General features: G+C 39.4%; 1 protein-coding gene and 1 long non-coding RNA gene across 5 annotated transcripts in view; one reads left to right on the top strand and one right to left on the bottom strand.

Moving 5' to 3' along the window:
- Positions 1 to 1,520: 1,520 nt before the first annotated feature.
- CNOT4 (CCR4-NOT transcription complex subunit 4) overlaps positions 1,521 to 16,067 on the bottom strand; it is a 147,248-nt gene continuing 132,701 nt past the window's right edge. For 2 of the 4 annotated variants that reach the window (XM_040471878.1, XM_040471879.1), the window contains exons 11-12: positions 2,835 to 3,047; positions 1,521 to 2,128 (exon numbers count right to left, since the gene is read on the bottom strand). In XM_040471878.1, the coding sequence (XP_040327812.1) occupies positions 1,827 to 2,128; positions 2,835 to 3,047 (515 nt within the window). In that variant the 3' untranslated portion in view covers positions 1,521 to 1,826. The remainder of the gene's footprint in view (positions 2,129 to 2,834; positions 3,048 to 16,067) is intronic. The other 2 variants (XM_040471880.1, XM_040471881.1) reach the window with 1 other exon arrangement.
- LOC121028289 (uncharacterized) lies at positions 2,367 to 4,160 on the top strand. The gene is made up of 2 exons (XR_005789159.1): positions 2,367 to 2,478; positions 4,116 to 4,160. It is a non-coding gene; the product is annotated as an uncharacterized LOC121028289 (long non-coding RNA).

Below are 16,067 nucleotides of genomic sequence, written 5' to 3'. Positions count from 1 at the left end.
AAATGCATGACTTACAAGACCTACTTAATTCATTTGACAAAGATTCCGTTTATGAATCATGTGCTGAAAATACCCAAACTCCATCTTTGGACTTGTCAATGTAATCCAAGCCAGGAAATGCAAACCACGCAGATTCTTAAGAACCTGGGAGGGAACATTTCATTCTGTCCCCCACCCTCTGCTAGTCAGTGATGTGACCCTCTCCCCATTGTTAGGTATTCCCTGGAATGGGTTGGTCACAGAAGAGGTGTCTGTGGGATGTCGACATCAGTGTTCTCCCAATCTCTTTCCTATCATGGCGCTCACACAAAGAAATGCTACTTGCACAGCTCAATGGCTCTTCCTCCCTCCAGGCCTCTCAAGCCAACCAACGTCTTGGCACATCATCAGCCCATCTGCTCCTGCCTGGCTCACGAGTCTTCTCGGTTGAGGTCTGGCCTGCATAGTACAATAGCAGGGAAGTACAATAGATAACAGGGAAGTTATCTTCTACCGAAAGCCACCGGGAGAGGAAGTCTTGAGGACAAGACGGGCTGATGTTCAAAGATGGCAAAGACCGACGGTAAGATGAATTCTTTTTCTGATTTCTTCTTCTGTACCATTTTTCCTATTATTGACGACGGGAGAGCAACAAAAACATCTGACGACTGCTATCGCAAAATGTCTCAAGCTCACGTGTAAGGAAATGGAAAAACAAAAACAAGAACAACCCAAGGGTCATCATCAAGTTTTGTTTTATTTAAGATTTTAGTTTTAATTCTGAAGAAAGAGGTACATTTCCTTGTTTTTAGTTTTAGCGTCAGGTTATAACCAGGTTTCTGTTTTCTTTTCTCCTGTCTTTTCAATACTGCACAAACGTCCAGAAACTACAGGGTTAAGTAAAAGCTGCAGGCAAGGAGGTCAGAGATTTGCTCCTGATGGTGATCAGATGGCCCCAGAGCAGTGCTATCTCAGAGTGCCCCAGTCAGGCGAATTTTAAGGGAAAAGAAAAAAAGATTCTGACAGAGGAGAAAGACCGAAGAAATCACTTATATTTCAGCTCTTATGTTATGCATAGGTATTAAATCTGTGAATACTTTTTTTCTTTAAAACATTTGAATTTACTTTAAATCTAAAGCCAAAAATTTTTTTCTCCTTTAAAAAAAAAAAAAATCACTTCTCCCCTCCTTATCAACTCTTTAGCAATAGGCCAGTTACTGCTACAGATCAATTTGTCTTTCCATCAACTTCCAATAAATTCTTTTGCTTAACGACACAATCAAGTCCTCTCCATCAACTTGCCGGAAGAATTAAAAATTAAATTAAATTAAAAGCATTTTCCCTGCAATAGTGATAAGCTGAATACAAGATGGATGTCAGGACCACTGCTTTCCCCCATGCACTTAGCAATCTCATTTCAATGAACCTGGTTTTCAAAACTTTTGCAGTTGATAATGCATTTACTTGACCTTTCCTAAAGATTAATCGTCATTTTCTGCTAAGCAGATTATGTCATTATTATGCGCAACAGACAAACAGTAATTTTCTAAGTATTGAGACTGCCCTTTGATTTCTTTTTTTTTTGTCCCTCCTTAAAAAGGCATTTTTAGGAAACATTCAACAGTGTCACTCAAATGCTGGATCAACAGAAACTTTTACAATTAAAAAAAAAGAGATGGTAATGACCCTGTGATCGCATTGCATCTGGGGGTGAGGAGAAAAAAAAAGTTGATCGGGAACTGGATTCTTCAGAACGTAAGAATGAGAAGGGCGCTGTGGGTGTGGGCCGAGAGGGAGAAAACCGGGCGGGACAAATCCTGCGTTTTCTAATGGTTTCTCCTTTTTCCCTAATGGCGGTCCAGTGTTGAACTCTGTAGTAAATCTGTGGGGGTTTTGCTGGGGGGTCTGAAGGCTGTCTGAAAGCCTGGGGGTGGGGAGTGGAAGCTGGAAGGGTTTGAAGGAGGAGGGTAGGGGTTCCAACTGGCTCTGTGCAGAGGGATCTGTGTGCTGAAGGGGGCGCTGTGGTGGGTCTGCGATGGAGCAGCACTGGGGCCGTCCATCTCTGTGAGGGCCTGAAGGGATTTTAGCCAGTGTGGAGGATTGTCATCTTGAAGAGAGTCTAAACTGTTTCCTGAAGTTGCTGGAATACCTAAGGAGAGAACAGAAAAACAAGGGGGGAAATGGTGAGTTTGTGAAACAAGAGTAAGAAACCCATCGAACAAACAAACAAACAAACAAAAAATGTCTCAGGTGATTAGTTTATCCAAAAAGAAACAAAACTTACAAATCTTAAACTCCTTCCAGAGGAGACCTTTTTAATCTTATGTTCTTTTGAATCCTCCGCCCACAAGGACCATGATTCATTGCTAGAGAAACCCATGCCTCTTCTTCAGCGGCATAGACATCGTCCCCCACTGTCACAGAGGCAGAGCTGCGGAAAGTAGCCCCCAGAATTGTACGCCATCATCTCCCAATCGCGCTTCGCCTTCTCTAACAGGGGTACGTAAACAAGATAGCCTTATAATAGAGAGCTTTATTTTCAAAAGTGGAGTATGTTCCTTTAAAAGGGTAAGTCAGACACTTTTGTTCTTTGAGACTTGAAACATGCGCACGTGCTGCCAGACGTTAGCACCTCCTTACACCCAGAGAAGCAACCGAGGCACCAAATGCCTTCTGATACAACAAGGCCAACACAGCTAACCGAGACTGCAGGACCCCAGAGAACGACACGGGCCACCCCACGCGTGTGGCTTTGTGGAAAGAAGCCGATGTTGAAGAGACCTCTGTCTGCGTTTAATCTGTGCTAAAAACCAAATGGATGGCAGTCAGTGGAGCCGAAGGAGCGAGAAAGTTACCTGTGATGATGGCTGGGTCTGTCCAGCTGCCAGGGCTGTCCCAACTCAGGCTGTCGGTGGTGGCGGGGTTGGACGGTGGTGCAGTGTGGTTGGCGTTGGAGGGGGAGGAAGAATTGGGCAGTCCACCAAAGTTGATGTTAATGTTGGGTAGAAGTGCCCTTAGCCCGTCCTGCCATTCCTTCATATTTAAACTCTCTACAGAACTGCTGTTGTCTGGGAGATTTACCAACAAAAAAATGAAAGATAAAAAAAAAAAAATAAAAAGCTGACGTTAGAAACAGATGTTGTTCTTTCGTGGTTAAGCGGGAGAAGAATTATTCTTTCTTTACTGAGCATTTAAGATGGGTTTTCCTAGCAAGATAAACTTGGGTTAGGATTTCTCTCGTGAGCTCAGAGCCCCTGAAATAAGTGAGGAAGAACTTGCTCAAGGATCAGGAGAGGGAGCGTCTTGTCCTTCTTAGAGGCTCTTCACCATTTTGTGTTTGTAAATCACTAAGCCGGTTTAAAGACTCAATGCTCCAGAGCACAATTTAGTTTCAGCCACGTTATGAAGTTTCAGGTAGTGAGGCATTTGGCCAGCTGAGTTGATTTATGCTATCAAGCCTGCAAAGTTCAATATAGGAGCTTATTTCTGAGCCCGTTAAGTGGAAGAGAAGTCATTTTATGAAGAATAAACATAAGCCAATAGAAAAGGAAAAATAATTAAGTTCTTCCTGATGATAAAACTGGTAATGCATTTCAGAGGAGAAAGGCAGTAATGAATAGGCTTTTGAATTTGAAAAGAGCATTTTTCCATTAGTCATAAAGGCCGAGTAGGCAGGGGCTAAGCTACCTTTCAGATGGAATAATTTCCAGCGCAGCCTGCCTGCCCTATTCCAACAGTTCTACCGATCATTTAAAACTCAAGTCCTGGAGTCCTACAGTTAGTTCTCTGGTTCTACTTATGAAATAGTGTCATCCCTGACAAGACACATCAATGTAAAAAGGCTTTGGTAAGTCGTAACTAAACTTGATCTACCACCATCCAGAATCCACATACGGTAACTCATCGGTTGGAGGGGAATGGGTGAAGCGTCGGTGGTAGAGTAATGGTTTTATTGAAAACAGGAATGTAGGTCAAACTACCAACCGAGGTTTTTGAGAAGAGCAGAGAATTGGTAAGCAATCACCACTGATGATGATGGTATTCTAGCAGGTGGTCTGTGCTATTTGGTGAATGTAGAATTGTCTTTTTATAATTCTGCTTTGCACCAATTTACTGTTCTATGTATCATGTTTCAGCAAGTGAAGCATTTAACCCTACTGGCCTTATCCATACAAAGAAAACAAACAAACAAACTACAACCAAACCCAACAAAAGTCATCCCTGAATTACTAAGATGAAGAAAAGGCAATTTATGCCATTCAGACAAGTCAAGACAAGGGAAAAGAAATTCTTCAAACCTACTTTCATTTCACAATCAAGGCAGTTTCCTAAGGCGCCTCCTGTTTGCATCTTTACACGTGCACCGAGCTGTACAATTTACAAGGCTCTCTCACACTTATTTATTGTTTCATTTGGCCCTCGTGTTGTGAGGTAGGCGGAACGGGGACAATAATCTCCATTTAACAGATGAACACACTCCAGAATAATTTGCTCAACGGCACATAACTAATAAAGACTTGAACCCAGACCCCGAGTTGTTTTTTCTTAATAACGCCAAGCTCTCTCTCTCTCTCTTGATCTACACCGTATAGACTATTAATTGCCTTTTTTAATGGATCTATAAGACCCATGACTTAAAAAAGGCACAATTGAAACACAGCAACATTATAGTATATCCACTGGCCATGAGTAGCAGGATAGAGAAATATTTTGGCTGAATAAACAGAGTAGACTTTGCAGCTAGGCTGGGGGTGGGAGGGATTTCTAATCAACAATGCAATAGTCATTTTTCACCCTGACTCCCAACTGCATGAGGCAATTCACAGTAACAAAGTAACAAAGTTCTAAAATACTCTCCAGTACAGGAAGGTTTGCTGACTATGGCACATTCTAACCTTTAAAGCGATCAAATCGTCAGACGGAATAACTTAAAATGGTTTTCAATTAACCAGAAACGGAACTCTAAACAAGGAAAGCTTCCTAGGAGGGAAATAAAATCCCCCTGATATAAAAAGATGATGTATAACCACGTGGAAAAATTCCGAGGAAGACTAATGCTCTTGACCTAGGTAGCTAAAGTCAATTAAGAAGACTGTAGAGATGATTTGAGACCCTCTTTTCCACTGAATAGAGAAAAAGAAAATACCCATGACTCAGTTAATACCGTTTTTCTCCTTACTTTTGCTTTACATTTGGTGAGAAGTGGAACCAAGGAACCCCTAACTTGGCATTAACAGAATAATATTTGCATTTATATAAAGTTTATTTGAAAATTAGTATTGCAATCCAGTCAAAAGACATTTGTTCACGGGCAGGGGACCCGCAGGAACTTTGCATTTTCCATTCAGTTTTGCTGTAAACTTAAAATACTCCAAAAAATAAAGTCTACTTTAAAAAAACATGTTTCCCTGATTTTAGACTAATGAAATCAGGCAAGAGTACAACGGACCCTTGAACAACACAGATTTGAGCTGCATGGGTCCACTTACACGCAATTCTTTTTTCGGATAAATACAGTACAGTCCTATAAATGTATTCTTCTTTTCCTTAGGATTTTCTTAATAACATTTTCTTTAGCTTAGTTTATTATAAGAATACGGTATATAATACATATAACATACAAAATATGTGTTGTCTGTTTATGTTATTGGTAAAGCATCCTGGTAAACAGCAGGCTATTAGTAAAGTTTTGGGGAGTCAAAAGTTACACGTGGATTTTTAACCATGCAGGGGGTTGGTGCCCCTAACCCCAAGTTGTTTAAGGGTCAATTCTCTGTTGGCCAAAGAAACTCACATTTGCCACATGATATAGAAACAGTGAGAAACTCATATGATCCCAGGTGAACTATGATTACAAGATACCTTGAGAAATAAATAAGCTAGTTTATAATTCTTACAATCCTGCCAAAAAACAAAGTCATGTATCTAGGCATCTCAGGACCTGGACAGCATGCACGACTGGTTCACAGTGAAGCTGCAAAGTGTCACAGGGAAGCGGACTGACATCTTTAGCTCTTGGAATGGGACCACTGACTCCCAAGTAGCTTAGAAGAGAAATATTCTTCAGCTTTCTCCCCTGTTGCTATGCCAAGTGTTGGCATAAAGAACAGGCAAGGGACGGGAAATTAACTAAAGCCTAACTTCATCAAAATAGCTCTCTCAGTCCAGCCATACTTGAAATCACCTCCTTCCCCAACCCGCTCCCTCCCTGCCTTGGACTCCAATTGGTCTGGCAACAAGGGCCTCTGGTAATCCATTCTTTGCAATATACAATAGCAGGGGTTATTCACCTCAACACCACAGACATTTTGGACTACATAATTGTTAAGTGGGGTCGTTCTATGCATTACAGGATGTATAGCAGCATCTCTGGCCTCTACCCACCAGATGCTAGGAGCCCATACATCCCAGTTCTGCCGACCAAAAGTATCTCCAAATATTGCCAAATGACTCCTAGGGGAACAAAATGGTCCCTGGTTGAGAACCAATGACACAAAGGAAGTTGGTTCCTTAGTTTCTAGGGCTCTGAAAAAATCCCACTCAATACATACTTCCCTTTAAAATAGTACCAGAACTTTGACCAGTGGACTCAACTTGATGCAACTTCATTTCTGTTTATTGATACAGGACTTCACACTGGGGTGCAATTTAGTATGTACAACTCAGTAGATCTAATGGAAAACAATACTGGGCTGAAGACTGCAGATGGACTGATTGTATTTATCAGCTCTACATGGTAATTAATACAACCTTGGGCATATAAGTATCTTAATATCCCAGGACTCTATTTCATAAGTAGGAATAATATCTGCCCTGGTTTCTTGTAGGGACAAAATGAGAGAAGGGAAAGCAATCTGAAGCCCATCTATTACTTGCCTAACAACTATTTTTTATTAGTACTCAATACTGAATAGACAGTAAACTTTCCAAAAAGACAAGGCAGAGGACTCCTCACTTGCCAGAAACTGGCTCTGTGCAAACAGTCTCCTCCGAGAACGTAGGGATAACACCCAGCATCTCCACAGAGGGACTGTGTAGTCAGTCTACTGAACTGATAAGACTTCTCACCAAAATACCGCAAGGTTGAGATATGGGAAAGTACCTTAAACTTTCCACATGGAACGTACAATGAAAATCAAGTTAGTGAACATATCTGATATTAGAAATGATACTATCTGACTTGTATTTAATTAGTTGTAGTATTTACTCCGGGAAGAATTGTACACTTTTAAGGGACGGCTGACATTTAAATGTTTTATGATATTAAAAAAACTAATTCTAATTTTCAAATACGTACAACAAAACACTATTTACAAGACTAAATAATTTGAGGGCAGGAAAGCAGGTCAAATTGTTTGCAGTAGTTTTATTTTTCAGTATAGAACTCAAAGACATACAATTTAAAGTACCTTCAAGATGCCACATACTACATTCTCATATGCCATGATGTGAGGAGTATCAGTATACTATGTTTCCGTGGATCAGAACACCAGAAAGAAGAAATTATGTTTAAAATTCAGCCGGCTTGCTGATTACCTAACACCCAGTCCGTAACAAGTTGATCACAGCACACGAAGCAAGTTGACAAATCCAGTTTGGGGCAACAACAAAGATTATAAAATGTACGTGTTAAGACTGCCAAGACGAAAGTCAAAGCAACTATCTACTGACGGCGTACGGTATGCAAGGAGAACAAACAACTTAAAACTATTGTCTCTTGTTCTCAAGGAGTTTAAAGTCTAGACAGTGAGACAATGCAAATACGGGAAAAGTTCAACATCACCGGAAGAGCAACAGAAGAAATGTCACAGGGTTGTATGTGACCATTAAATGCTATCGAGTTCAGTAAAAAGAGAGGCCAGTGAGGCACACTTCTGGAAAGGTCTAGGGGGAAAGAGCAAGGGAGTCATGCACGCGTGGAGCTGTTTTTGTTACTACACAGACACCCCGAGCCTGAAACATCCACAACAGGTCGAAACCATCTTTGGTATTTTTACATAACTCCAGACTAGTCCAACCATTAACTAGGATGTACAGAAGAGACATGTTTTATAAGCAATGGCTACATGGTTGACCCTGGCCCCACACGGGTTCACTTACATGTGGACTTTTTTTCAGTAGAGCACTATTAAATATATTTTCTCTTCCTTAGGATTTCCTTAATAACATTTTATTTTCTCTAGCTTGCTTTACTGTAAGAAAGCAATAGATAATACATATAACAAACAAAATATGTGTTAATTGACTGTGTTATTGGTAAAGCTTCTGGTCAACAGGAGGCTATTAATAGCTGAGTCTGGGGAGGGGGAGTCTGAAGTTATAGACAGATTTTCAACTGCACGGGGGGTCAGTGCCTCTAACCCCTGTGTTATTTGAGGGTCGAGTATATTATGAAATAAAACTAAGCTGTATTCTGACATCAGATCTTTCACAGAAAATCATAAAGCAGGAAAAGATTAACAGCTTAGGCAAGAACACCCAGCATTATAGTGGCTGAGTGGGTTTCTTTCCTTTCCGTTCCTCAGTTTCACTGCAATGTGTTCATCATAATGAATTGAAAACTTTGCTACAGATAGCAAAACTGTGGGCAAATCTGCTCTTTGTAAGTTGTCACTGGTGGCAAGCTAATGAGTTTTTCAAGTTTGCATAAAATCTTCACCCCGAAGACTGGTTTCCAAATTGGTTTCGGCCTGCAAAACCATCTCAGGAGCCCCTGTGGAGAAAGTCGAGGGGACAGGGGACCAGGACGACCTGTCCTCCCCCCATCTCCCCATCTTGCTTTTATCTATTTCACATATTAGGGTGCCATGTAAGACTGCATTTGAAAACCAGTACCTGCTGCTAACCATGAAGACAGAAGATCTGTGTCTAATGACAACATGAGGAGATAAAACACACAAGGGAACCTGAAAACAAAAGGCCATCCCAAGTATTTGTTTCCTCTACTACAATCTGGACCACCAGGTCAGGATTTACCGTCTCCTCTAGGAGGCCTGCCTCTCTGCATATTTGGCCTTAGGCTACTCTATTCTTACCTGCAACCCCTAGGGCGAGACACATCTTGAGTTTCAAGTTAAACTTCTATCAGTGGGTCAAACCCACCCCAACTGGGCAATAGTCATTGAGAGTCCCAAATATGCCCATCAGTTTATTTTGCTCTTCAGTTTTTCAGCTTTATTTAAAAATGCTTTTGGTTATTCCTCAAAGCCTCAACTGGCAACCTGATCTTGTTTTCCTAAAAGCTTTTATCTTCTTTTACTGCTGTCCGCTATAGTTTAAAGTCAAAGGCTCCCTCCAGTGGCTAGGTTACTTAGTGAAACAAAGCTTTCTTGGTACAAGCGATTGTACATTTGAAATCCAGTTCCCACTGTGGTTACTCCTTGCCAGTTGGATTCTCAAATGTTCATGCATTTTTTGAAGGACACACACAGTCACTCCGTCCCAGGCACTCTACCCCCCTCTATAGCCCTCCCACCTCACCCTGTTACGTATATTATTTCCTGTCAGTTTTGGAATGTGTCTCCATCAGTATATGATTTTAAGAAAGCCTAAACTTTCCCCAGCTTCGACATATCTCTAAGCAACTCAAATATAAATGACTTATGCTTGCCCTATGTGTTAAACCAAACTTTAAAGAGCCTACAAAATTTCTCCTCCCAGAACATGAAAGAGAGCTTTATCATATCGGCATGCTGTACTTTTTAGGTGAGCCACAGAAATCATTTTAATTTATTAACTAAGATTTGCAGGGAAAAATGACTATTTTCTGAATAAATTCTTTCAGGTTTATGAAAAAAATACTATTCTACTTAAACAAAAAGAACTGCCACTCAAATTTCTAGGATTATGCTTATTATAAAGCAAGGCAGACCAGTACTGCAGAGTGGATTTTCTGGGGCACAAAAAACTAAAGGATTTAATAGATTTGAAGGTAGAGATTAAACTAAGTGAAAAAATTCTAAGAACTCAAATGAAAAAAACTTGAGGGCAAAAGAACCTGAAAACAGCAATAATACAAAAACCAAAATTTATTACTACTAATAGAAGGAAGCAGAAATAACACACACAGGAGAGGGCCAGCTAAAGATGGCCTGGGCTTCCCGGACTCTGCTTTTACTTTGTGCCTTTCTCCTGGTCTAGAATGCTTTCCCGATCTCTTCAATTAATTTTTACTCAATCTTCCAAAAGTTTAAGTCTTTTCTCTTCCGCTCAGATCATTCGAGAACAGCACTCGCGGGCTGGATCACACTCACTGGGCAGCAAACTGTGCTGTGACACCAATGTGGCTGCTGTTCACCCTTATGTGTACTCACACCTCTCAAGTCTACTGCAAGGCCCGTAAGGGCACATTTTATACACGCTTCATCACGTTGCTCAGTGTCTTAGAAACATGATGTGCTTCAAGATATCTGCTCAAAGACCGAACTTGAGAAGAGCTGAAAAATCACTTTCCCCTAGAAAGCTGGTTTAATTCCTATCTGTAGAATGCTATGACTCAAATCATTCTCTCCAAATAGATGCAAATCTTTCTGAAAGCAGGAATCAGCTAGGTTTGGGGGGCCAAAAGGCTTCTGTGCATGTAAACTGAGGGAAAGGAGCCACTATGATGACATGTTTTCAATAGTGCTTGAGATGTGTGTGCACTGGCATGTGCACTTTTTAAAATCCAATGCACCAAGATTAAATAAGGGTTGCTCGGATGACAATAAATGCTCTTCTGGTATGAACAAAGTCCTGTGGGCATTAAGAAGAAAATGGACTATTGTGCCATTCTGTGTGCAGGATAAACGGTGGTGAGCCGAAAAGCTCAGGGCAAGAGAAGCTGCTAGTGAAGAGGACTGGGCATTCATACAGAACAGAGAGTAGCAGGAGCCGCTGATCTAAAATACAGTAGAAGCATTTTGAACTACAAGTAGATGTGTTTTACACAATGTGTATGTAACTTTTTCTCTACTAGAATGTTCTGAAACTCTGTTTTAGGGCAGAATCGGATCATTTAAAGAGAACCAAAAAAAATCCAGATGTTTGTCTTAGGAAGGATCGAAGGGAGAAGAATCTGTTTCTAAAAAACGGAAAAATACTTACGGAAAGATGTCTATATAGAAAGCTATATAGAGAATGAGAAAAAAATACACTTAAAAGTTAATGCAAAAGATAAATACATTCTTGGAAGCATTACAGCCTGGATTAGATGGAACGTGAACTAGGACATACAAGCAACAGAGCTAAGGGATGGGGAGGGACAGAAATCAAGTATAAGAAATCTATAAAATCTGAAAATTGGAAGCGTAAAGAAAAGCAGTCAAGTGAACACAAAACTGAGCACCAAGAACGAAGCACAGTGAAGAGACCCAAGGATGATTGAGAGGGCGTATCATCCAGGAGAGGGTATGGAGATCATCAGAATATGGTTTCACCAAGACAAATGACAAAACTACACAGACGTGGGGGTGTGTAAACTACCCTAACACGTCTGAGATCTGAATCTGCTAGAAGAAAATAATCCTAGTAAAACTGACTTCCTGACCATCAAAGAACCAGTTGGCTATTGTGAACGTTAACACAAGCCTAAGAGTCTGTGACGTAATTTTAGGATTTACAGAAACAAGAAAAGAGAATAACTAGACTTGAGTTCCTGGATGGCAGGCATCCTGGCTATTTCTGCGATCACCACAGTACATTGCAATTACTTGTTTATGTACTGGCTTTCTTCTAATTCACTATGAGCTCCTCCAGGAAAGGGAGCTTGATTTAACCCTCTTTGCATATAGTGAACAGTTCCCGAACCTGGACCTCAACAGGTATTTAATGTTTCCTAACAGAACAGCCCTGAACATTTGCTTCCAGGTTTTTGGAGAAGACAGCTTTCCAAAAAAGGTATTTAAGAAAAAAAAAAAAAGGATGGCTCAGGGTGGTCCCATGGTTATAGGAGGCAGTGATTCACAGGCCACAGAAGATGCCAAAATATGACTTTCTGATTATGCAAGAATAAATGATTCTAATAAGGGAAAGAAATTGAGGAGAAATCTAAAGGAACCAGCTGTTGCACTGGGAGAATCACATGGAATTAGATTTGAAAATAAAGCTTAGAAAAGATGGATGGAGGTAAAAAACCTACCTGTATATAAGAGTGTCATAATCCTTGAGGACTAAAATCAGAATATGTAATGATCTGAAGCTTGTTGAAAATGCTGAAGGCAAGAAAAAGCTAAGTTTGGAACAGGAGAAAAGTAGGAAAAGCCACTGCTCAGCCTGATGTCACAACGCTAAGGCCCAAGAGAAGGCAGAGCTATGCAGTCCCAGCTTATTTTGCTTCTTTTCCATCTTCTTTACAAAAAGAGCACAATCCTCAAACCAGAAAGGACAGATTAAGCAATGTGAAGAGAATTGTAAGTTAGTAAAGATGCAAAGACAGTAGAAAAACAAAAAACAAAAAAAACACATTCACTCACTTTAAATGAGTTTAAAATCTTTAGGTGCAAAATGAATTCTATTCCAGGGAATTAATCCTCACAGATGTGATCACAAAACCACTGTTAAGTGCCTGAAAAGGAGAAGACGGCAGATTCTAGAAGCTACATGCTTATAATTAGTCCTTGGGAAAATTCTGAAACAGATTAGGAGCTGGATGATTTCTTTAGAAATCAACAGTTTAACAAGCACTGCTCCTCTATAGCTTGCATTTGGGGCATTTTCCATGGAAAATAATATGTAGCATTTTGGCTAGAACCTTAGGTCCCTTCCAACTGAAATACACAGGAAGTTAAACTTTAATTTTGAAGCAGAACAGGTAGTCGTGGAGGCAGCTTATCCTGACAATTGTTTTCCACTGGAAATGTCCTCCTTCTTTGTCCCATGCTCTCTTTCTTCTACTGCCTGCCCAAACTCAAGACTTTAAAGCCAGCCGTATCTCCGTCTCACTGACACATCAATTCCATAAAACAAATGGAATAAAGTGATGAGAGCCAAAATGCATTTCCAGAAAGATCCAATCATATCAAAACAATTTATTCTCTGGATGGGCTTTCTAGGATATCCTAAGTATTATGTATCTTGAATTCAGCAGTTGCTGGTAAGTCTCCTGATGGTAATCTTTTGCGACAAGATGTGAAGTGTAGCACTGGGTAACAGCAGTGTTTAGATGACTTTTCACAGAATCTACTGTGTGTCAGCCTAAAAGTTTCTGTGATGCTATTCCATTGACGGTTGCATCAAAACCGGTTAAGATACCTAGGAATAAACCTAACCAAAAAGGTGAAAGATCTGTACTCTGAAAACTATAAAATGCTGATCAAAGAAAATAAAGATGACACAAAGAAATGGAAAGGCATTCCATGTTCATGGACTGGAAGAACAAATATTGTTAAAGTATACCACCCAAAGCATTCAATGCAGTCTCTATCAAAATACCATCAGCATTTTTCACAGAGCCAGAAAAAACAAACTAACATTTTTATGAAACCACAAAAGACCTAAAACAGCCAAAGCAATCTTGAAAAAAACAAAGCTGGAGGCATCACAATACTGGACTTTCAAGTTATAATACAAAGCTGTAGTAATCAAAACAGTATGGTACTGGCACAAAAATAGGCACATGGACCAGTGGAACAGAACAGAAAACCCAGAAATGGGCCCACAATTATATGGCCAATTAATCTTTGACAAAACTGAAAGAATATCCAACAGGAAAAACATGGTCTCTTCAACAAATGGTGTTGGGAAAACTGGACAGCAACATGCAATGCAAAAGAATGAAACTGGACCACTTTCTTACACCAAAACAAAAACAAGTTCAAAATGGATTAAAGACTGTGAGACCTAAAACCATACAAATCCTAGGAGAGAACACAGGCGGTAATAGCCTTTTTGACATCAGCTATAGCAACTTCTTTCTGGGGATGTCTCCTGAGCAAGGGGAAAAAAAGCAAAAATAAACTATTGGAACTACATCAAAATAAAAAGCTTCTGCATAGTGAAGGAAATAATCAACAAAACTAAAAAACTAAAAGGAATGAGAGAAGATATTTGCAAATGACATATCTATCTGATAAAAGGTTAGTATCTAAAATATATAAGGAACTTATAAAACTCCACACATACAAAACAAATAATCCAATTAAAAAATGGGCAGAAAACATCAACACATTTTTCCAAAGAAGACATACAAATGGCCAACAGCCGCATGAAAAGATGCTCAACATGACTCATCATCAGGGAAATGCAAAAATCAAAACTACAATGAGATATCATCTCACACTTGTCAGAATGGCTAAAATAAAAAACACAAGAAAAAACAGGTGTTGGCGAGGATGTGGAGAAAGGGGAACCCTTTTGCACTGTTGGTGGGAATGCAAACTGGTGTAGCCACTGTTATGGAGTAAAACATTGAGGTTCCTAAGAAATTTAAAAAGAGAAGTACCTTATGATCCAGCAATGGCACTGCTGGGTATTTACCCCAAGAATACAAAAATATTAATTCAAAGGGACACATGCACCTCAATGTTTATAGCAGCATTATATACAATAGCCAAGATGTGGAGCCAACCCAGTGTCCACAGATTGATGAAGAAGTTGTGGTGTGTTTGTATACACGTGTACACACACACACACACACACACACAATGGAACAATACTCAGCCATAAAAAAGAATGATATCTTGCCATTTGCAAAGACATGGCTGGATGAAATCTTGGCATTTGCAAAGACATGGATGCAGCTTGAGAATATTAATCTGAGCGACTTAGAGAAAGACAAATACCATATGATTTCACTCATGTGTGGAATTTAAGAAACAAAAGAACAAAGGGAAAAAAAGAGAAAAGAGAGACAAACCAAGAAAACAGACTCTTAACTACAGAGAACAAAATGACGGTTACCAGAAAAGAGGTGGGGGTGGGGGGTGGTGTTAAATAGGTGATGGGGATTAGGGACTGAACTTGGAATAAGTACTGGGTGACGTATGGAAATGTATGTATGCATTGTTGAATCACTATACTGTATACCTGAAACTATTATTACATTGTATGTTAACTGGAATTTGAATAGAATTTTTTAAAAATAATGTTTCTGTGATACTGCTTCCCTTATCTTTGATTCCATGCTTTTTATCATGCTCACCCAAACCTACAAAGTTAATTTAAATATGCAAATGAAAGCAAATTGTAGAGATGGCAGAATCAGTAATAAAACAACTATTCAATTAAAAATCATCAAATTCTTCACACAAATGTTATTAATAATGTTACCAATAACATTTATCTCTTTACAATCATAGTTCCTTCATTAGACAAACTTGTAAGATGGTGATACACAAAGAGTATACTCTAACTACACCAAATCTAAACACAAAATTTAATAGGTCTGTACGTCCAGATTTTTACAAATGCATTAGGAAAGTACAGGATGAAAGAGCTCTAACTAACAAGTCATACGTATGAAAAAAGGATCTAGTGGTTTTACTCAATAGGCTCATATTTGATATGACAAATGGGTAATGGATTTTCTAAAATGGTAACATTAAGACCATGTAAATAGATGTACAATGTCTAAATTAGCAATCATATGACAGGCAAATCCCAAGTGATAACCACTCTGAACCTCAGTTTCTTCACTTACAAAAGGGAGGTAATACCCACTCCACAGAGTATTTTTATAAAAGGACTTTGTAAACTGTTAAGGATTATGTAAATATGGATAACAAAAGTAGTTTTAATGACAAAAATAGATCTGTTATCTGATCACATCTGGATTACTGAAGTGTGAGCTTTATGTTTTAAGAAAGGCATTCATTGTCCAGTCAAAATACGTGTCAGAGGTTGCCCTTAAAAGAGCTCTCTATTTAAGAAAGTATTGAGCTCCCCAAACGGCTCATCATTTACTCATGAAGAGTTCTGGGGGAAAAAAAATATTTTGTAGAGACATTCTGAATTGTATATATGTGCCTGTTGTAAGGGGGAAGATGTACAACTTATACACACACACACACACACACACACACACACAGACACATTTCACAAATGAAAAATTGGAAGTAAGGAAAGTTATTAGGTTATTAGGTGGCATTTAAAAAAACTGTGAGAGTGTGTTT

The sequence above is a fragment of the Herpailurus yagouaroundi genome, unplaced genomic scaffold, assembly GCF_014898765.1.
Source record: "Herpailurus yagouaroundi ecotype Mexico unplaced genomic scaffold, PumYag 100, whole genome shotgun sequence".
Classification (NCBI taxonomy): Eukaryota; Metazoa; Chordata; class Mammalia; order Carnivora; family Felidae; genus Herpailurus; species Herpailurus yagouaroundi.
The sequence above is the reverse complement of the archived record's forward strand: the minus strand, read 5'-3'. Positions and strand labels throughout refer to the sequence as shown.